The sequence below is a fragment of the Agelaius tricolor genome, unplaced genomic scaffold (genome assembly GCF_023055355.1).
Source record: "Agelaius tricolor isolate 1412-34295 unplaced genomic scaffold, bAgeTri1.0.p SCAF_51, whole genome shotgun sequence".
In the NCBI taxonomy this organism is placed as follows: Eukaryota; Metazoa; Chordata; class Aves; order Passeriformes; family Icteridae; genus Agelaius; species Agelaius tricolor.
Genome location: NW_027269311.1, coordinates 1,860,321 through 1,883,227, shown reverse-complemented (window position 1 = coordinate 1,883,227; position 22,907 = coordinate 1,860,321). Strand labels below are relative to the sequence as shown.

General features: G+C 54.8%; 1 protein-coding gene and 1 pseudogene across 1 annotated transcript; both read left to right on the top strand.

Moving 5' to 3' along the window:
* The window catches only part of LOC139604488 (zinc finger protein 850-like), a 258,481-nt pseudogene that overhangs the window by 24,637 nt on the left and 210,937 nt on the right, over positions 1–22,907 (top strand).
* Positions 20,528–21,460, top strand: LOC139604452 (olfactory receptor 14A16-like). Its single transcript, XM_071455607.1, has one exon. The coding sequence runs from the start codon at positions 20,528–20,530 to the stop codon at positions 21,458–21,460; it is 933 nt and encodes a 310-aa protein (XP_071311708.1).

Genomic DNA, 22,907 nt, shown 5'->3' with positions numbered 1-22,907 from the left:
GTCCTCGGCCAGCTGCAGAGAGCGGCAGGAGGGAAGGGTTGGCGCAGGCTCAGCCCCTGGGCCGGGCGCTGCCTGCGCCCAGCCCCGGCCTCCCCTGCCCGCACAGCCCTGAGGTGCGGCCAGCAGCCGCTGGCCAAGGGCTCCCGAGGGCAGGGGGCAGAGGGCCGGCTGCTACCCGGGGAGCCGCGGTGCCGGCCCGCAGCCCTGCCGGGCCGGGGCTCCATGGGCACCCGGCTCGGGCCCACGGGAGCCTGGAGAAGAGCCCCCGCGGCCTCTGGCTGCAGCAGCGGGCAGGGGCACAGCTGCCCGGCCCCGCACACTGAGCACCGCCCTCAGGGGCCTTCTCCAGGCTGAGCCTGGGCGTTCTCGGCTTCTCTTACCAAGCACTCGCCAAACCTCCATGTCTGATCCACCTGGAGCATTTGTTCAAGATTCCTCCTCTTCAGGAATCCGGCTGCAGAATGCAGCGTTTCCCGGGAGGCCTGGAGAGCAGCAGAGATGCGGTGTTGGCCCCACAGGTCAGGGCACAGGAGCATCCCAGTGCCACAGCCTGGAGGAGGCTGCAGCCCGCAAGGTGCCAGGGCAGGAGGCAGCCCAGTCCATTCCCAGGGGGACAGCAGGTGGCCACAGGTCCTCACCTCAGCAACAATCTGATTCTCATCATGGCAGTGGATGTAGAGTGGGACCAGGCTCTGGCGCACGTGGGACTTCAGGGCCCTTCTTCCATCTTCTCTTAATAAGTCCAGCATCTCTTGAAAGACACACATGGAGCTCAGCTGCACCCGGATATCATCCTGTAGGAGAGGAAGGGCAAAAGACCTCAGCATCAGCTGCTTCAGGCCCCCCAGGGCACAGGCCTGCATCTGCGCAGGGCACCAAGTGTCCGGGCAGCAGCCGGTGGCCGTGGCTGTGGGCACAGAGCCTTACGTGGTCAAAGAGTGGCAGGAGCGCCTCAGCCAGCTGCAGGGCAATGGGGGTGGCTATTGGGGCACCCCCAATATCCAGGAGCAAATATCGCAGTAGAAGAATGGTCATCCTGATCATGTGGCTATCATTTTCTTGCAGGAGCTCCACAAGACTTTGGGTCAGGCTCCCCATTTTTTCAACCTGTGCAGAACACAAGTTTGTGAAAGGCCAGTCTGCTGCCGCAGGGCCCAGAGGCCAAAGGCCTGTCCCAAAGCACTGGGGCAGCTGAAGCGGGAGGCAGGAGAGCTGGGAGCAGCTGCCCCAGGGCCCCAAGCCCAGGCAAGGCCAAGCGACTGCCTTGCCCGGCCCCACGCTGCCTGCATGGCTTCAGCCACTGCCCCCTTCTCACCATCAAGGGATTCTTGCCCAGCACTACCAGGCCTCTGAGTGCCAAGTAACGCCTGGCCCTGTGCTGGCTCTGCAGGTTCTGTGCCATGATCTGCAGAACACTGTCACTGCATTCCCTCAAGTCCAGGCACTCGAGGACCTGAAAGGCACAGGGCAGTGACAGGGAGCCGGCCGGCAGGAGCCCGGAACCGCACAGGGCTGGGCCCAGGCAGCAGCACAGGGCACGGGCACCGTTCTGGCAGCTGTGCCTACGAGAGGGCAGAGAGCTGGGAGGCAGCGCTGGCCTTGAGGGCTCACCTCCACAAGGAATGCCAGGGCAGGGAAATCCCAGAATGGCATCTCTTGGCCCAGCATGGCGAGCAGGTAGAATGCAATCCCAGAACAAAAGTGTAGGGCTGAATGGGAAATTTCTCTAAAAAGAGGAAAAAGGAAACAAGACGCTGAGCCAGTGGGGCAAATCTCTCCCAGGAGTGACTCACAGAGTTCTCATCTTTCCCCACCACCCTTCCGGCAAGGGGACCTGGGCCACTCGGGAGTTGCTTTCTCATGGGCACCCTCCTCTCCCAGACTTTTCCAGTCTGCTTGGCTGTCCCACAGTGACAAGGCCCTCTGGCCCATGACCATGGAAACTTTGCAGGACACCCCGGGCACAGAGCACAAATGTCAGAGGCCGTGGGGAGAAGGGGCTCTCACCTGGCCAGCAGAGCCACGGCAAAGTGGTGGGTGTCAAGAGAGAGCAGCGTGTCCCAGCCACACCTGCGTTCCATTGCCACCACCACATCCTCACAGCGGAGAAGGCAGAGCAGGGACTTCAGGGTGCGCACTGCAAACCTGTGTGCACAGCAAAGGCCAGGTGACGCTGGCAGCACTGGCTCCTTGGCAGGCCACGTGGCAGGGACAGGAGGAGTGGGATGGAGCACCTGTTGGGGCTGGTGGCAAGGCCGTGCTCTTGCTGGCATCGCTTCCAGAAGGCATCGACCTCCTCTGGCATCTCCAAGGTGCTGGAGAACACTTGGAAGAGCAGATGCACAAATAGGCGGGGGAAATACACCTTCAATATCCGTGGCAGACAGGGCACCTGCAGGATCTTCCACATCACCACGGTTGCCTGCAAGGGACAAAGGCCCCCGAGACAGCGCTCAGTGCCCAGGCGTCCGTGTGGCAGGGCCCGAGCGTGGCAGGGAGAGGCCCGCAGAGACCTTGGCAGGGGGAGCACGGGGCCTGCTGGGCCTGAAGCTGCCCCTGGGCCAGGTTTCAGGCCAGCGCCTGAGGCAGGCAGATGCAGTGGGGGAAGGAGGATGGAGAGCTGCTGGAGAGGCGGCCTTGGGGCCAGCAAAGGCCACTTGCAGAAACTCACAGCCAGGTTAAAGACAGCCGTTTGGTCCCCATCGGAGGTGCACGTGCTGTGCTCTGGCCAGCTCCCCAGCACATCCAGGAGGATCAGCTGTGCCAGCTCGGCAGTCCTGGCTGAGCCCATGATGGTCTTCCACATGGCCATGGCAGCTCTGGGGAGTCAGAGCTCTGTCTCAGGGGGGTCTCAGCCACAGCAGCGTGGGGAGCTGAGCTGGCTGCCAGCTCTGCCTCTGCCCACTGGCCCTGGCCAGCAGCAGCCAGGCAGCCCAGGCCTGTGGGGACAGAGCCCTGAGGGGCAGGGAGGGAGCATGGCAGCAGGCTCAGGGGCTGACGTGCCAGGGCTGGGAAAGGCAGCAGCCAGAGGGCCCTGGAAGTCTCTGTTGCTCAGACACCTGCGGCAGGCTGTACAGGCTGATGGGCTGGGGAGGCCTGAGCCCTCTGGGCAGGTGGGCCCCATACCTGTCACAGGACGGGGCCACACGCAGCAGCGTCAGGACTGCGTCATCTGGCTGTGCTTCTGTGAGATCCAGCAGGGCCTCGTCCAGCCTGGGTTCAGCACAATCATTGACCAGGAGCCACTGGTGGATGAACCTCACCATGGCGGGCACCTGGAGAAGGCACAGGGAGAATTGGAAAGCTGCCAGGGGGAGCAATGTTCCCAGCTTGCCCAGAGAAGTGCTTCCCTTGCCAGCGCACTGCCATGTGGCCTCAAAGGCTCACAGCAACCAGCATGCGTGGCTTGGGAGGCCAAGCAATTCCTGGGAGGATCAAACCCTGCCCACAGGCTGCTTACTTGGTTTGGATAGTAAAAACCTTCCTCTACAAGCATACACAGGAGGGCAGCGCTGGGCTTGGTTTTGAAGATGGGCGAGTATGGTCTGAGCCCAGTGCCCATGGCGATGGTCTCCTCCTCCTGCATTCTCCTCATGAATTTGCAGATGAACTGTAGGAGAAGGGCAGGAAGCCGGGGATGTTGCATGGAGTGCTGCACACACGGTGCTGGGCTGAGCAGGGACAGCAGGCCCAGCCCAGGTGGGGGTGGCTGCAGGTACCTGCGCTGTGCTGCGGAAGCGGCCACGGCTGGATTCCTGCTCTTGTGTGCACTCCAGGGCTGCATCTGGCAAAGAGCGAGAGCAGCCAGAGCTGAGGGGCTGCGGGAGAGGCCGGAGAACACAGGCCAGCCCTGCGCTGCCCAGGCAGGGAGAGCCCCGGGATGGCCCAGGGGATGGAGCGCGGCCACTGCAGGGTGTCTGCCCAGGCCCTCTTCCGTCCTGTCTATGGGCATTTCCCCAGGGGATAGCATGGCATGGCATGGCATGGCATGGCATGGCATGGCATGGCATGGCATGGGGTCAAGCTGGCTGCAGATGCCAACCCTGTGGCCCAGCTCTGCCACTCACCCTCCTGCGGTGGCTGGAACGGCACCACCTCCTCGGTCTCCTGTGCTGGGGCAGCTGCAGGGCCTTCTTCCTCCTCCTCCACCCAGGCCAGCTTGGGCACTCTCGGGGGTCTCTGCTCCATATCTCGGACTGGATTTGTGGCTATTTGCAGGTGAGATGCCTTGCAAAAGATCCAAGTCACCAAGTGCTGCCTGGAAGGCACCTCCAAGACAGAAGCCTCAGGAAAGCTGCAGGACGGCAAGTCCTGCGCTCGGGCTCAAGGGCTCCTGCCACAAGGACAGGAGACTCCTGTCAAGGATTGGGCTCTGGCCTCGAAGGCTCCTGCAGAAGAGAAGCCTCAGGGAGACCACGGGTCAGCAAGTCCTGTGGTCTGGCCTCAAGGTCACCTGCAGGAATAACGCCTGGGAAAGGCTCCAGGTGGGACAGGAACGAGGGCGCTGTGCGGGGGCTCCTCACGGCACCGCTCTGTCCCGTTCTGCCCCGTTGCCTGTTCCCAGCAGCCAGGCAAGCTTCTATTTCCCACGTGTCACAAAGGGCCCTTGGACACCCGTTCTATGCCACAGTGACCGTGCTGCACCGTGTCACAAAGGGCCCCTGCACACCCTGCTGCCTGCCCTGGGGCCGCCCCCAGCCCAGCCAAAGTGGCCCAGGCTGGAAGGAATGCCTGGCCTCAGGTGTCTAAGGCAGCCCCACAGGATCTTTAGGAAGGGCTCAGAGCATCAGCAAACGCTGCCCTGCTCTGCGGGCTCAGGGCAGCAGAAGGAGCCCCAGGGCTGCCGACGCAGCAGCGCTGGGAAGGGCACGGGGCCTTCCAGGGAAGCTGGCACGGCCTCCTTGGGACACCTCCCGGCCGGTGGCCATCCTAAACCCACGGGTGTGACACAGACAAGGAATGTGTGGGCCAGGGCACGAATGCTGCTCTGAGCCCTGGGGCCCGGGCAGCGCTGACAGCAGCAGCTGTGGCAGAGTCCCTGCCCAAGCAGAGCTGCCACCCCCGAGCCCTGGCAGCGCTGGTGCCCGTCTCCTGCCCCAGAGACCTGTGCCCCCGGGGGGCTGCTGTGCCACAGGGAGCCAAAGCCCACGTGCATTGGGGGCTGATGGCAGCAGCACCTGGAGCAACTGCTGGCAACACTTGGTCTCTGTCAGAAGCTCTTACTCTGTGCTGGAATTATTTTCTCATTGAAGTCATTTCCTGCACCACAAACACATCTTGGCCATGAAGACACAGAAGAATCTGGCATTAAGGAATCCTCACTTCAGGAAAGTTTTACTTCCCAGTGCTCAGCTCAAGTAGTTCCAAAATTTGCAAACTTCCCCAATTTATTGGGATGACCTGAGAATCTGACTGGTCTACAAGTTTGTGTCCCATCCTGAAGCAGCAACTCATTTGCCTTATCCTCCATTGAATGTCACTTTAGAAAACATAACACTACACAGAGCCAAAAAGAAGATCATTCTTTGATTTGCAAATGGATTTTGATGAAGGGATTATAATCTCCTAATTTTCTTAAGGAATAAAAACTCTCAAGGAATGAAAGACCACTCAGTGATACAAGAGTAACCCAAACAAATGAGTAGATGGCAAAAGGGCTGATCCTCCCCCAGTACAGATATCTAAGTGGCCAATAAAGTACAGCTCTCCCCTCTTGTTCCCTGCAGGGGAAACAGGACCATGAATAGAAATAGTCACAGATATTCTTTCTGCCCTCCATAACCAAAGCTGTGCCAAAGCATAGATGCTGCCTTCAAACTGACTCAAATTCCAGCCCAGACCTCTCACCTTCCAGACAACTCCTTCCCCAACACCCCACCAACACCCACCCCCCAAAATCCCACACAGAAGCCCTCAACACCCCAGCAGGAGCCCCAGCTGTGCCCGTCCCTCTGCAGAGCTTTCCCAGCCTCCAGCAGACGCCCTGGTTCCCTGCACGTGCCGTGGGCTGGCACTCAGGAGGATCTGCTCCAAGGCCTTCCCCGGTGGCAGCTCAGGCTGCCAGGCCTGTGGTTCCTGGATCACCCTTCCCAGCGAGCCTTCCTGGGCACGGCTGTTCCATGGGCACCTCTGCGCTCAGCTCGGACTGCTCCACTCAGCCAGGGCTGCTGGGAAAGGATCCAGAGCAGCCTGGCCAGCTCTTTCTCCAGCTCCCTCTTCACTCTTGGGGGAGCTAGAACATCCCACAGGAAAGCAACTGGTGCCACAAGGAGTGGGCAGCATCAGGCAGCTCTTCGGAGGCGCCTCAGCACTGCTGTATCCTGAGGGAACACTGCTGGCCATGCCCTGTGTGTATCTGCAAAAGCTTCCAATCAGCTGCCTCAGCTTCCAGGGCCTCTCTTGGCCAGCATCCTGACGTGGATGCAGGGCTGCTGCCAGGCACTGCTGGGACCCAGTGGGACAGGAGCGGCTGTCTCGTGTCCACGGAGCAGCCCTGACACAGCCAGGGCCATCCCGAAAGCAGACAAACGCTCCCGGGTCAGCAGAGAGGAGCAAGGAGCACTGGGCTCCTCTCAGGGGATCTCAGCTGGGCTCACTCCACCACACGCCCCCATTTTGAGGCTGCTGATGCCCAGCTGCCAGAAATGCCCACCTTGTTCTCTCCAAGATGCACAGGGAGAGCCAATGAGCAGGACACCTTGGGAGGCCTTTTCTGAGGCCAGGGACACACCAAGATCAGCCAAGGCTCTCCATGCTGCCTGGCCCACACATCCCAGCTCTGTGCTGGCCCTGGGCCACAGCAGCTCCCACCAAGCAGGAGGCAAATGCATTTTGCCAAGAGTTAAAACACAGCAGACAGGAAAGATGTGAAAAGTGTGTGTGCAAAGGCCTTTTAATTGACAGCTCTCACAGAGAGCTTTGGGGCTCGTGGCTGGACAGAGATGCTCCTGCTCACCCTCTGTACAAAGGGGGGGAACACACCCTGCTGCAGGTGCTTGGGTTGGTCTCTGCAGGTCCAGGTGGATGCCAAACCTGCTCTTCACAGCCTTCTCCCTTGCCCTGCTCCTCTGCCAAGTGCAACAGGCCTCAAGGACTGAAAGGAGCACAGAGAGACAAAGGGGGACACTCACACCTGCCTCACTGGGAGCTCCCTGGGAAGCACTTTCCTTGAGAAGCAAGCCCCTTTCCTCCAAAGGTGTTTCTCCAAATGTGTGGCTTTCCTGGGCAACACCAACACACTCTTAAGGAAAGCTGGCAAGGCTGAATGACTCCAGGTCCTTTCAGGACAGGCACTCCAGCTCAAGCTCGTATTCCCCCAAGTGTGTGTCCAGGTGCAGGTTCAGAGGTGCAGCCCCAGGCCCTCTACAAACACAAGCTGCCCGCTGCCTCTTCCCCTGCCTCAGCTCCTGCCTGTGCTCACAGCACCAAAACCAGGCTGTTCCCAGCCAGAGCCCAGAGCCCTGTCCCCACAGGATGCTCTTGCCGGCACCTTCCAGGACTCTCTGCTGTGCACGCAGTGCTTTTCATGCCCGCTCCCAACAGGCTTTGGAACACAGAGCACAACCTGGCTGGCTCTGCCACCAGCACAGCCCAAACACAGGCGGAGGAAGAAGCAGCAGGGGTTGATTTGCGGCCATGCCCACGAGAGACTGGAAGGGTGCCCTCCCTCTGCTCTCCCTTGGTTGGCTTTCTGACTGGCTCTGAGCCTGGGGCTGCCATTCCTCACTTGTGGGGACCAGAACCACAGCTGGGATCCCGGCACTGCCTGGCAGCGCTCCGGGCACCGGCACGGCCGCGTGTCCGAGTCTCGGGCACCGTGCTGCTGCTTCATCTGCCCTTAGGCACACCCAGAGCTCCCTGCTAAGCCCGGATGGTCTCTGGTTCTGCCCTCTTCCTCATCCTGTGCAGGGATGGAGCACTGCTGTGCTTTCAGGAAGCTGCTCTTGAAACCTTCCAGCATTCCAAGCTCATTTGCCCTCCATGGATGCTTGCCATGGAATCCCTCTCAGCTGGGTTCAGAGCATCCTCAGGTCGGCTCTTCCAAAATCCAGGGGCTCCAGGGTGCTCAGCAAGATCTGTAACTCCACAGTGTTGTGGAACTGGACCTTCAGCACAGGCACCTTTCCAGCCTGACCTGCCCTTGTTCGTCTGTGTCTGTGCACAAAACACAGTGTGGGAGAGAACGGCAGGAGGGGCCTGTGTGTCCCAGGGCCCCGGATTTGAATCACTCCAGCTCCACAGAGATGCAGGTAAAGCAAAGAAGCCAAACTGTTTATTAATGGAAGGCGAAGCAGAGGGATGAGCTGGGAGGGAAGAAAGGGGATGGGCAGGGTCTGAGGGCTGGAGGGAGGGAGCTGTCAACAGGGAGGGAGAAGGCAGGAGCCATGGGAGCTTCCCACAGGCTCAGTTGTGCCAGTCATCAGCTGTGCCTGGAACTCCAGCTGATCCCCTCTGGTCTCCAGGTGGTCTCACCTTCCAAGGGATCTGGAGGTCTTAAAGAGACACTGGTTCTTCTGAGCCAGCAGATGAAAGTTCTGCAGCTCTTCCCTCAAACATCACCTGAACAAATGTGCTTATGCAGGAGGGGCTGTTGTCTTCACTCAGGGCTCGAAGGCTGGAAGAGAGAGGAACAGAGCCATGGTCAGAACCTGCATGTGCAGGAATCCAAGGAGACCTTCCTGCCAGAGCCATCCCACCCAGCTCTTGCCATGGCCGCAAGAGAGGAGAGGCCAAGGGGATCAGCTGCAAAGTGCTGGCCATGAATCCCCCTGCCCGCATCCCTGAAATCTCTGTGTGCTCTGCCCACGCCACCCCTGGTCCACACAGGGAGCAAAGCCCACCGCAGCCGGGGCAGGGATTGCAGCTCCTGCCCAGGCATTGCAGCTCCCCCAGCCAGCCCCCGCTGACAGCCCACTGCCCTCATCACTCTCACAGAGGGCCTGGAGCTCTTCCTTCTGCCCCATCAGGAGCACCCAGACAATCCCTGGGAACACAGGCTAACCAAACTAAGGCTGCCCTGGCTGTTATCCAGTTTGCTTTATGGCTTAATGAGGTGAGGAATTAATGGATCTTTAACTTCCTCTGGAAGGCAGGCACATGGATTCAGAGCTATCACACACTAAGTGTATGGTTTTGGGGTTACTTTAATAATGGTCCTTACTGTGAGGAAATGACACAGGGGCACATTTTTTCCCAGCCCTTCACCCAGCTCTTTGGGTCTGCCCCACCAGTTTTCAAAGGGTTCAGATCCACTCTAAATGCTAATGGTATCATACAGTGGCTGGTGTTGCTGATAGGCCTGTTACATTTAGCATTCAGAGATAAGGGAAGATTAACCTGGATAACCACACTGACACCTACCCCAGAGACCAGGGATGCTGCTGCCCCAGAGCCTGACCCTGCCCCACGGCCCACCTCAGAAATGAACCACCCAGGTTGGATGAGGGTTCTAATGAAAGGGATGGGCCAGGTGCTGAAGGAGTACATTTCCACAGCTGGTGAAAAGCCATCCCCCTGCCTCAAAGAGGGAGAGTCTGATGGTGCAGCAGTGGAACCCACAGATGTTACAACTGTCCAGGTTCCAGCTGAACTGCAAAGGCAGTCACAGCCAGCAGCAGTGGCCCTGGTGGAAACAAGGAGATCTAAGATGAAATCAGAGCACCCAGATGAGGATATGAAAGGAGGGCCTTCCCAACGCCCAGGAGAGGCAACAGTTGAGGTCATCACCGAGTCCCAGATGTACGAAAGTCTCTGTAATCTGCACAAAGACCTTGTATGACAGGGACGTGAGACTTACGCAACCTGGCTACTTTGGGTCTGGGACCTTACGGGTACAGGTGTCCAGCTGGATGGTGGTGAGGCAAGGAATTTGGGACACTTGACTTAGGGCTCAGGTATGAATCTGATTTTTGTAAGGGAGCCAAGGTCCCTTTCCCTCTGGGAACAGCTTTTAATGAATGTCAGAGAGAGGTTTGTCCACAGGGAGAGAATGCAGGACCAGCACCATAGAATGCACTGGAAGACTCTTGAGGAAGTGATCCAACAGCTGAGAGAAGTGGCAGTATTGGAGGTACTCTTTGGGAGGGATGGACAGCATGATAATGACCCCAACAAGGTCAGGTGCACAGGGCAAATGTTGTGGAGTCTGGCAAATCTGGGGCCAGCTCAATACACCACCTTCTTTGCAATGATTAATGCCGTTACCAACTGAGAGACAGTGGGTTCTGTTGGCAACAAGCTTAGAAATTATGAGAGTGTGATCAATGGCCCAATGCAGGCTCACGTCTCTGCCGTGGTCCAAGAACTCAGAGAGGAGATGAGGGAGATGAGGGAGGAGATGAGGAGGAACAGTTCCCACATTGCACCAGTGTGAGTCACAGGCCCCAGAGTCAGAGCCCAACGTTCCCCAGCTAGAGAGAGAGGGTACAGCCCACGGGCTGACCTGTGGTTCTTTCTGCGTGACCATGGGGAAGACATGGGAAGGTGGGATGGGAAACCCACTTCTGTCCTGGCAGCGCGGGTGCATCAGCAAGGAGGGAAACACTAATCGAGGGAACTCAGTAAAGTGAAGGTAGCCTCAACCTTCCATGACTGAGCTGCTGGGTATGATCCGTCAGATCCCCTGGAAGGAACCTCTACCATGTATGCCCGGGGTTAGAGGGGCCCTGCCTCTAACCAGGAAGAGATACAGGAAAACTGGATTTTCTGGACAGTGTGGATCCGATGGCCTGGGGCATCAGAACCACAAAAATACAATGCCTTAGTTGATACTGGTGCTCAGTGTACCCTGATACCATCGGGACATGTGGGGGCAGAACCTGTTTCCATTGCTGGGGTGACGGGGGGATCCCAGCAATTGACCCTGTTGGGAGCCCAGGTGAGCCTGACTGGGAAGGAGTGGCAGAAACATCCTATTGTGACTGGCCCTGAGGCCCCGTGTATTCTGGGCATAGATTTCCTCCAGAATGGCTGTTACAAAGACACAAAGGGACTCAGATGGGCTTTTGGCATAGCTGCTGTAGAGGCAGAGGACATTAAGCAGTTGAACACTTTGCCTGGACTATCAGAAAACCCATCTGCAGTAGGACTCCTGAAGGTGGAAGAGCAACGAGTGCCAATTGCTTCCTCGACAGTGCACCACCGGCAATATTGAACAAATTGAGATGCCGTGATCCTCATCCACAAAATGATCCGTGAGCTGGAGAGCCAAGGGGTGGTCAGCAAAACCCACTCACCCTTCAAGAGCCCCATTTGGCCTGTGCACAAGTCTGACAGAGAATGGAGATTGACTGTGGACTATCGTGGCTTGAATGAAGTGACTCCACCACTGAGCGCTGCTGTGCTGGACATGCTGGAACTCCAGTATGAGCTGGAATCCAAGGCAGCAAAGTGCTTTGCCACTATAGACATTGCTAACGTGTTTGTCTCCATTCCTCTGGCTGCAGAATGCTGGCCTCAGTTTGCTTTCACCTGGAGGGGTGTGCAGTACACCTGGAACCGACTGCCCCAGAGGTGGAAGCACAGCCCCACCATCTGCCATGGACTGATCCAGGCTGCACTGGAAAAGGGTGAGGCTCCAGAGCACTTGCAGTACATCGATGACATCATTGTGTGGGGGCACGCGGCAATGGAAGTGTTTGAGAAAGAGGAGAGGATCATCAGGATTCTGCTATCAAGAAGAGTAAAGTCAAGGGACCTGCCCTGGAGATCCTGGGAGTGAAGTGGCAAGACGGACAGCATCAGATTCCCACTGAGGTCATCAACAAAATCACCGCAATGTCTCCACCAACTAGAAAGAAGGAAACACAAGCTTTCCTGGGTGCCATAGGTTTTTGGAGGATGCACATTCCCAAATCCAGTCACATCATGAGCCCTCTTTACCTGGTCACCCGCAAGAAGAACACTTTCCACTGGGGCCCTGAGCAGCAACAAGCCTTTGCCCAGATCAAGCAGGAGATCGCTCATGCAGTTGCCCTTGGCCCAGTCAGGACACGGCCAGATGTGAAGAACGTGCTCTATTCTGCAGCCAGGAGCCATAGCTTGTCCTGGAGCCTTTGGCAGAAGGTGCCTGGGGAGACTCGAGGCCGACCACTGGGATTTTGGAGTCGAAGCTACAGAGGGTTTGAAGCCAACTACACTCCCACAGAGAAGGAAATCTTGGCTGCCCATGAAGGAGTCCAAGCCGCCTCAGAGGTGATTGGTACAGAAGCACAACTCCTCCTGGCACCCCAACTACCGGTGCTGGGGTGGATGTTGAAAGGCAAGGTTCCTTCCAGCCACCATGCCACCAGTGCCACATGGAGCAAGTGGATTGCTCTTATCACACAGCACGCCTGTATAGGGAAACTGAATCACCCTGGGATTTTGGAGGTAATTAAAAATTGGCCTGAAGGTGAGAATTTTGGTGTCACAGATGAAGAACAAGAACCAGTGACACGGGCTGAAGAAGCTCCACCATACAACCAACTGCCCCCAGAGGAAACACGCTATGCTCTTTTCACTGACGGTTCCTGTCGCATCTTAGGGATGAACGGGAAGTGGAAAGCAGCCATATGGAGCCCCACAAGACAGGTCGCAGAGGCCACTGAAGGAGAAGGTGGATCAAGCCAACTTGCAGAACTCAAAGCTGTTCAACTGGTGCTGGACATTGCTGAGAGAGAGAAGTGGCCAAAGCTCTACCTTTACACTGATTCATGGATGGTAGCCATTGCTCTGGCTACCGTGTTTGTCTCCATTCCTCTGGCTGCAGAATGCTGGCCTCAGTTTGCTTTCACCTGGAGGGCTGTGCAGTACACCTGGAACCGACTGCCCCAGAGGTGGAAGCACAGCCCCACCATCTGCCATGGACTGATCCAGGCTGCACTGGAAAAGGGTGAGGCTCCAGAGCACTTGCAGTACATCGATGACATCATTGTGTGGGGGCACGCGGCAGAGGGCTGGAGAGGTGGAAAGAGGCCAACTGGCAGCATAGGGGAAAACCAGTTTGGGCTGCTGATGAATGGAAAGACATTGCCACTGGGTTGCAGAAGCTGCCTGTGAATGTCTGCCATGTAGATGCCCATGTCCCCAAGATTCGGGCTAATGAGGAACACTGAAACAACGAGCAGGTAAATCAGGCAGCAAAAATAGAGGTGTCAAAGATAGACTTAGATTGGCAACAAAAGGGGGAGTTGTTCCTAGCTCGATGGGCCCATGATGCCTCAGGCCGTCAGGGCAGAGATGCCCCCTATAAGTGGGCACGAGACCGAGGGGTGGATCTAACCATGGACAGTATTTCACAGGTTATCCATGACTGTGAGACGTGTGCTGCCATCAAGCAGGCCAAGGGAGTGAAGCCCCTATGGTATGGTGGGCCGTGGTCCAAGTACAAGTATGGGGAGGCCTGGCAGATTGACTCCATCACACTGCCCCAGACACGCCAGGGCAAGCGCTGCGTGCTGACCATGGTGGAAGCCACCACTGGATGGTTGGAAACCTACCCTGTGCCTCATGCTGTGGCCTGGAACACCATCCTGGGCCTGGAAAAGCAAATCCTGTGGAGACATGGCACCTCTGAGAGGATTGAGTCAGAAAATGGGACTCATTTCAAGAACAGCCTCATCAACACCTGGGCTAAGGAACATGGCATTGAGTGGGTGTACCATATCCCCTACCATGCACCAGCTGCAGAGAAAGTAGAGAGGTACAATGGACTACTAAAAAGCCAGTAGAAAGCCTTGAGTGGGAGAATCTTTCAAAAATTGGAAGCAGCATTTAGCAAAGGTCATCTGGTTAGTTAACAGCCAAGGTTCCAGCAACCGAGCAGGTCCTGCCCAGTCTGAGTCCCTGAATATAATAGATGGAGGTAAAATTCCAGTGGTACGTGTCAGAGGTTTGTTAGGGAAGACAGTTTGGATCAATTCTGCCTCGAGTACAGACAAACTCATTTGTGGGGTTGTTTTTGCTCAGGGACCAGGTTGCACATGGTGGATAATGCAAAGAGATGGAAGAACATGATGTGTACCTCAGGGAGATCTGATTGTGGGGTGAGACCTATGTGTAAATATCACTGTTTGCTGAATGTTACTACCATTGTCTGTGTATAGCTGTATATTGGATGTATAATGTATGTGTTTGTAGAGTTAGAATATATATTAGTTTTAGTAGTAAGCAGACGATATGTGGATAAGGGGTGTCCTGGGTTGACTATATGATGCTTTTATCCCCAATCATCTTGCTCTGTTTATGCTGAATAATAAGTTTTGCACCTTTAAGACTTGTTCCAGAGAGTGAAGGGGGGAGAGAAGAAGCGCGCAGTTTGTTTTCAGGCACTGCACTCACTCCTCCACATTCCCACTCCTGGACTGTGTTGTCTGCAGATGGACAGACAGCGGGACAGAGCTCTCCTTTGCTTCAGTTAGTTTTAGCTCACTGAGGCAAAGAAGTTCCCTGGACTGTGTTTTTTCCCCTTTTCTTTGGACCTGTTTAAGCCTGCTCTGGAATAAACACCCAGAACACCACTGGCACCCCCCACCTGTGGCCACCGGGTCGGGCCTGGGCCATGGCATCTCCAGGGCCGGAGGGACTGATAAGAGACTGAGTCAGCCAAGCTGCAGCCCAGGGAGGGGACTTTTCTGAGTTTGTCAGAAAAGTTTGTCTCCTCTCTTTTGGAGCAGCAAGAAGTTCTATTGTTTAATAAACAGTTTTTTCCACTTTTCTCCAAGGAGATAGTTTCTCCCAGACCAGTTGGGAGGAGGGGCCGATTGAATCTGCTTTCCTAGAGGAGCCCCTTTGGGGGTTCTCTCCCAAATTTGCCCTGAACCAGGACAAAGGGGTAGCACATGGAGTGTTAGCCCAGGACTGGGGAGGATCCAGGAACCCAGTGGCCTATTTATCAAAACTGCTAGACCCTGTCAGCCGGGGGTGGCCAACCTGCATTCAGGCTGTGGCAGTGACTGCCCTACTCATAGCAGAAAGCAAAAAATTACCCTTTGGGGGAAAATTGAAGATATATATCCCAAACTCAGTAAGCAGTATCCTAAGCCAAAATGCTGAGAAATGGCTCACTGATTCCCAAGTGCTAAAATATGAAGCCATCTTAAGAGATAATGGTTTAGAGCTGATCGTGAGGAACCAACTCAACCCTGCCCAGTTCTTGTATGGAGAACCAAGTCAGGAACTAATACATAATTGCCTAGAGGTTATGAACTATCAAACTAAAGTAATAGAGGACCTAACAGATAAACCACTCCAAGGTGGAAAATGACAGAACATCAATGGATCTTCACGGGTAATAAAGGGGCACAGGGTATCGGGGTACGCTATAGTGCATGAAGGGATGGTGGCCACAGAAAAGAGAAAGTTACCTTCCAACTGGACAGCCCAAGGTGTGAGTTGTATGCCATAAAGCAAGCTCTGGAAATATTAGCATGGAAAAGGAGAACAAAATATACAGACTGAAAATATGCTTTTGGAAGAGTGCATATCTTTGGAAAAATTTGGGAAGAGAGGGGGCTATTAAATTCAAAGGGAAAGGGACTGATTGATGAAAAAATTGTCTTAGAAGAGTTAGAAACCTTACAATTACCAGAGGAAGTAGTGGTGGTATATGTTAAAGGACATCAAAAAGGGGCACAAGGGAACAATTTAGACAATTTAGAAGCTAAAAATGCAACTGAATCAGAGACAGAAAAACTAATAATAGTATTAACCCCCATGAGAGAAATGCAAAAAGTCCCTGAATTCAGTGGGTCAGAAGAGGAAGAACTCCTTAAAATAGGAGCCAAGAAAGACAACAAAGGGAAATGAGCAGATGGAAGGAAATAATAATAAACCCCTTGCCAGGAAAATGCTAGAAGGCATACATGGAACAACACATTGGGGTACACAAGTGCAAAGTGATCAATATCTAAGGGGCTGGGGATGCACAGGAATTTTCAGAATAGCTAAGCAAGTAACTGAACAGGGTGTGATATGTCAACAGGTGAATGAGAAAATGATGAGGAAAACACCCAGGGGAGGACGAGAACTGGCCTTAAGGCCCTTTCAAAACACCCAAGTAGACTTTACTGAGCTTCCCCAGGTACAATGGTGGAAGTTTTGCCAGTGATAGTAGATCACTTGACTCATTGGGTTGAGGTGGTACCCACTGTGAAAGCCAATGCCAGTGTTGTGAGTAAAACACTTCTAGAATCAATCATTCCCCAATATGGGATGGCAAACAGGATTGATTCAGACTAGGGAACTCATTTCAGATTGAAGATATTGCAGAAAATTGTTCAGGCCCTGGGAGTAAAATGGGAATTACACACTCCATGACATCCACAGAGTTCCCATTGGGTTGAGAGAATGAATCAAACTCCTAAAAGAGCTCTAGTTAAGATAATGACTGAAACCCAAATGTCATGGATAAAATGTGTTCCTTTGGTCTTATTAAGAACTAGAACCCAACCCCAGTCAGATCTGGGAGTCCCACCCTATGAAATGATGTTTGGGTTTCCCTTCCTGACCTCACCCCAGAAGGCTGCCACCCATGAGGAAGGGGAAGCCAATGCCAAGAAATAAGTGATGTCTATAGCACAAACCTTAGAAGGGCTAAGACATAAAGGGGCAATTCCTCAAACTACCACCCTGGATTTCAGAATCCATAATATTAATCCCGGGGATTGGGTGATGATTAAGCCATGGAGAGATCAGCCTCTAACTCCCCAGTGGGAAGGTCCCTTTCAGGCACTGCTCACCACCGAATCGGCCGTGCGAGCTGCAGAGCGGGGATGGACTCATGGCAACAGAGTCAAAGGCCCAGGAGAAGAACCCAAAGAGTGGACTGTAACATCCAGGCTGGGTGAAACAAGTTTGACTCTCAAGCAGAGACTGAGAGAAAACCAGGAAAACACCAAGATGCCCAAAAAGCAGAGTCAAGCTTCCACCAGCCAGCTCGAGAACTGTCTTCCTGTTTTCATGGGTGATAATTACCAGCAGCTGTTGAGGGGAAGTACACAAGGGACTGTAAAAGGCAATGGGACAGCTTCTTTAAGAAAATAAGACAAAGGAAGGAGGGCAAGGCCAGGCTGGCCCTTTTGTTTGCTACCAAGAAGGCTCCATAGCCCTGCTGTGGGTAGCAACCCCATGGGCATGGTAAGGTAGGGACAAAAGGCCATTCCAGACCTCTGTAATTCCTCAGTTGTCCTTTAATTCAACAGGGACTGGAGGGCAGGACCGAGTTGGCCTCTGGACTCACCCCTAAGATGCACCAACTATGGGCAGCAGCCACACAGGCACGGTAGATGGGAGTCAAAGCCATACTGGACCTCTGGGATGCCCTTTTGTCCATGCCAAATGAGTGTGTCTAAGGAAAACCTGAGACTTTTTTTCTCCTGTTCCCAGTGTCCTTGCCCACATCAACAGATGCTGGTATGACTCATTCTAGAGAGAGAGAAAAATTTTGACTCAATTGTTTGAACAAAATGACTTATAGAAAAAGAAAGGTGAGTTTGTTATAGAAGAGTAACCCTATGGTTGACTCTCACAATTAACGGGTGAATATTAAATATATGGTAAGGGACATTTTGTAGATGTACAGTTATCGTTCCCCTCCCCCTTGCATTGCTATCACAGGATGGCCTCAGTAACTGGGGCATTTGGGAGGGTTGGCTTGTTCCTATGGCAGCACCTGACCTCCAATCAAGGTGTGAGACAGTGATCTCCAGCACTGGACAGAGAAGGAGTCAATTGACAAGACTTTGGGAGGGGCTGGAGGTGTAAAAGACAGAACATCCATTTTGTAGATGAGCACATGGTGAATGAATCCTTTGCTCCTGGCGCTGTATCCTTTTCTTGATTCAGTCTTCTGCTGTATTTTGATATGGTCTTAATAAAGCATTTAAATTTTTGAAAGTGAAAATCTTTTCTCACATGGGGTTGGGGAATGTAGGGCAAGGTTGTCCACACGGGGTCAGCTCCAAGGTACAACTTCACTGACCTGGCCAGACCTCCTTAGGAGAGACTCTGGATTAATATCAATCACAGAATGCTGCAATCACCTTTTGTATAATAGAAAGAGCAATAAAAGACACCCTTTGAGATAGGAATACATATTACTTAGAAGCTCTTTGAAATATTTCTCCATAACTGTAAAAGGAAATCTTCCTGCTGAACTGCTCCAGACCAGAGGAAATCAAGGCTGAGCCATGGTTTGTCAGGACTTGCTTGATCCTAATGAGCCCCGTGGTGAATTTGAAGCTGAGTCTGGAACCTCAGGGCCTGAGAGGAGATTGCAAAAAAACTTTCCAGGAGTCAAAGTCAAAAGAAATCCCCAAAGTGTCTCAAGGCATGAATGGGCCCCACTGAGGTCCATCTCCAACACAGGCTCCTCATGGGCTCCTTGGAGGAGAGAACTGGAGGCAGAAATTGGACAAAACACCTCTCAGAGATTCAGAGTGGAAAGGAACATCCAAAGTACCTTAAAAACCTTGAGTATCTCAAGGCATTGATGAGCCCCACTGAGTGTCAGTACAAAGCTCTCAAGGGACTCATTAAGCAAATGACTGGGGCCATGATTGCACAAACCTCTCACAGAGTCTGTACCAAAAATGAAACACCAAGTACCTTAAAATAATTGAGTACCTTGAAGCATTAATGACCCCACTGAGTCTCCTTACTGACAAAGCCTCCCCAGGGACTAATGACAGCAGATAATTGGAGGCTGTGACTGCACAATCTTTCTCATAGCATCTGTATCAAAGGGAAACACCAAGTAGCTTAAAAAACTGAAGCACCTTGAAGTATTAATGAGCCCCACTGAGTGTTGTTACTGACAAAGCCTCTCCAGGGACTAATTACAGCAGATAATTGGAGGCCAGGATTGCACAAACCTCTCAGAGACTCCAAGGCAAAAAGCCAAAGCCAAAGTCCTTTGAAAAAGCTGCAGTCCCTGCAGGGAGCATTCAGGAGCCCCCAGGGCCGTGGCTGAGCAAGGCTCCCCAGGGACTCCTTGCAGCAGATCCTTGAGGCCACTGGGATGTGGGCTAGGGGGGGATGCTGAGGGCAGCACAAGGGGCTGACAGTGCCCAGCCTGGCTGGGGCTGTGCCAGGAGGCCCCAGGGCCTCAGCACAAGGTGTCTCCTCCCAGCCCTTGCTGGCACAGACCCTGCTGTGCCCCAGGGCACCAAGACTTGGCTTCTCTCTGTCCCCACCTGTCATCACTGCCTGCAGTTCTCTGCTCTGCCTGGGGCCTGGGGACACTTGCTCAGTCGTGTCCCTCTCTGGGACCCATTAGAAGTGCAAGAAAGTTTGGAGTTGGATTCTGCCTTGGAGCTCTGGAGAGGTTTCTTCAGCTCCCTCTCAGGGACTGATGTTCAGGGCCTGAGCACAAAGCCCCAGAGGCTGATTAAAGTCCTTGTGCTGTGTCTGTGCTGCTGAGCTGGGCTGGGCTCCTGGCCCAGAGGCAGCTCCTGGTCACCAAGAAGAGCTTCAAAAGCACATTTCTCTGGATGAGCAGCTCTTGTGCCAGCCCAGCAGGGCTGGGGCACTGCCTGCAGCCAGCCCGGGCACAGCCCAGAGGCACAGAGAGCTTCAATCAGTCAGGGCTGGGAAGGGGCTGAGAAGTGCCTGGGGCACAATCACTGCCAGCCCTTGGCACAGGAACCTCTGGCTGCAGGACAGTGCAGCTGCAGCTCCTGGAGCCATCTCCTGCAGCTGGAACATGCCAATGCCTGCAGAGCCTGTGAGTACATTCTCTGCTTGTCTCTTGTGCAGAGCAGCCAGGGGTGCCCAGGGCTGTCCTGCAGAGCAGGGTCCTGCAGCCCAGGGCGCTGTGCTGGGGCAGGGACTCTGCTGCCTGCCAGGGACAGCTCTCAGCCAGCCCTGGCAGCTGCTCCCAGCACTGGGGGACAAGATCTGGGTGGGAGGAGACAGCTGGTGAGGCTTGGGAGTGTTCTCCTTGTGTGGGGAGGATGCTGCATTGTTCAGGACTGCTCCCAGCATGGCATTGAACTGCAGAACATTTCCCAGTAGGTTATACAGGGAGTACAGCAAGGCAGGGGATGCATAAAAGGGAAAATCCTGCTTTTTTAATCTACTGCTGCTGGTTCCTGAGATGGGAAATTGCCCATAGATATTCATCTCTCAGTTAAGACTGAGAAAAATAAAAAGAAAATTTCTCTCAGATCTGAATAAATTCTGCAGTGACAGAAATCAGCCCTTACAGGGAGCCTCAGAGCTGCTTTTCCAGCCTCCTCAGGGTTGCTCTGACGTTACCATCAGAGCCTGCAGAGCCAGAGCTGCCCCTGGGCAGTGCCTGAGCTGGGAGGGCTCTGCAAGGCAGAGCTGAGCCCCCAGGGCTGGGCTGGGCTCTGGCAGCACTGGCAGGGCCCAGCCCTGGGCACAGGGAAGCAGCTGCTGGCAGGGACAGCTCCAGGCAGCAGAGCCCTGGGCAGGCAGTGGGGGGAAAGTGGCCCCAGCCTGTGCTGGGATATTTCAAGTCCTCTCCAAACCCAACTATTCCATGATTACTTTTCTTACAGATCCCCATGCCAAGGCATCAGAGGAAATGTCCAACAGCAGCTGCATCAGGCACTTCCTCCTGCTGGCATTGGCAGACACGCGGCAGCTGCAGCTCCTGCACTTCTGCCTCTTGCTGGGCATCTCCCTGGCTGCCCTCCTGGGCAACGGCCTCATCATCAGCGCCGTAGCCTGCGGCCACCACCTGCACACGCCCATGTTCTTCTTCCTGCTCAACCTGGCCCTCGCTGACCTGGGCTCCATCTGCACCACTGTCCCCAAAGCCATGCACAATTCCCTCTGGGACACCAGCAACATCTCCTACACTGGATGTGCTGCACAGCTCTTTTTCTTTCTCTTCTTTATGGGAGCAGAGCTTTCCCTCCTGACCATCATGTGCTACGACCGCTACGTGTCCATCTGCAAACCCCTGCACTACGGGACCCTCCTGGGCAGCAGAGCTTGTGCCCACATGGCAGCAGCTGCCTGGGCCAGTGCCTTTCTCAATGCTCTCATGCACACGGCCAATACATTTTCCCTGCCCCTGTGCCATGGCAATGCCCTGGGCCAGTTCTTCTGTGAAATCCCACAGATCCTCAAACTCTCCTGCTCAAACTTGTACCTCAGGGAACTTGGGCTCATAGTGGGTAGTCTTTGTTTAGGTTTTGGCTGTTTTGTGTTCATGGTTTTCTCCTATGTGCAGATCTTCAGGGCTGTGCTGAGGATCCCCTCTGAGCAGGGACGGCACAAAGCCTTTTCCACCTGCCTCCCTCACCTGGCTGTACTCTCTCTGTTCGTCAGCACTGGTATATTTTACTACCTGAAGCCCCCCTCCATGTCCTCCCCATCCCTCGATCTCGCCCTGTCAATTCTTTGTTCGGTGGTGCCTCCAGCCCTGAACCCCCTCATCTACAGCCTGAGGAACCAGGAGCTCAAGGCTGCCGTGAGGAGACTGATGACTGGAAAATTTCAGAAGCATTAAACTGCTGGTCACTGTTTGCAAATCACTTGTAATAAAAGTCATGTTTGATACTTATTCTTGGTTTCGTTTTAGAATTTCTTTGCCTTTGTTTTAATGTTTTCTTATTGTCCACAAAGAAATGTCAATCTCTGTGCCATTGGTCATTCTGTTTCTCTCCACCTTCCCTGTAGTCACAGACTGTGTCAATGAGGGGCTGTGCTCTTGGTGGCTTTAGAGGAACTAAAGGATGTCCCAGCAGAGTTTTCTGCAGAGATGCCCTTGTGTTGCCTTCTCTGGAGCTGCAGCAGCAATGTCTGTGTGCAGAGCTGGGGCAGATCAGGGCTGGCCCAGCAGCTGTGCCCAGCAGCAGCAGCAGCAGCACTTGGTGTTGCCAGTGCTGCTGCCGTGGCCCTGCCCCGCTGCCCTGGTGGCCCTGGTGTTGCTGCAGGGCCTGAGTGCTCTCGGGGCCGGGCACAGCCCTGGGGGTGGCAGTGCCGGGGCTGCAGCAGGGACAGGCCATGGGCACTGCTGGGGCAGCGCTGACGCCTCAGGCCAGGCCCTGGGGGCTCCAGGCTCCTTGCCCAGGCTCTCTCAAGAACACGGCCAGGCCAATGCTCAGCACAGAAACCCCCGTCAGCAGCCCCAGGCTGGCCGTGGGCAGGCTGGGGGCAAACAGCATGGCTGGGGCTCTGCAAGGGCCCTGGGGCAGACGGGAAGGAGCAGCAGAGCAGGGGCTGATCCATGCCCAGTGCGCTGCACAGCCCAGGGCAGCGTCCCAGAGCGTCCTCATGCAGCTGCCAACAACATCCCCCCTCTGCAGCCCTGGCCTCTGCCCCAGCTCACACAGGTGCCCCATCCTTGCAGGCACAGACACGGCAGCACTGCCTCAGCAGCCCCTGTTTGCATTGCACACAGCAGGGCGAGCACCCCCATGCTGTTGCTGTGGGGACATGAACCTGAGGGAGCACAAATGCCATCAGCCCCTGGGGCCAGCAAGGGCTGGGGGACACCAGGGAAACCACTCAGCTTTGTCCTGGCCTCTGCACTCAGCCAGAAAGTTTGTTCCCATCAGCTGGGAGTTTCCTGTGCCACTGCAGACGCTGTTGCTCAGAGCCAGGGCTGCCTGGCAGCCACTCCCAAACTGCCTTGAGCATTTTCTTGACTGAACCTTTGATTTCTTTACTCTTCCTGGCACAAATTTCTTCCTCTTGCCCACCCCTGTTCCCTCCCCTGCAAACAGCCTATCTCTGTCCTCGTCCTTCTGGCTACACCATTCCTGATCCAGGCCAGGAGTCATTGGCCTTCTTGCCCACCTGGGCACACTGCTACCTCATGTCCAGCCTGCTGTCCATCAGTCCCTACAGGTCCCTTTTTGCCTGGCTGCTCTCCAGCCACTCTGTCCCCAGCCTGTAGTGCTGCAGGGGTTGTTGTGGCCAAAGTGCAGGACCCGGCACTTAGACTTTTTAAA

Coding starts and splice junctions, on each gene's coding strand:
- LOC139604452 (XM_071455607.1), top strand. CDS start 20,528: ATGTCCAACAGCAGCTGCATCAGGCACTTCCTCCTGCTGGCATTGGCA.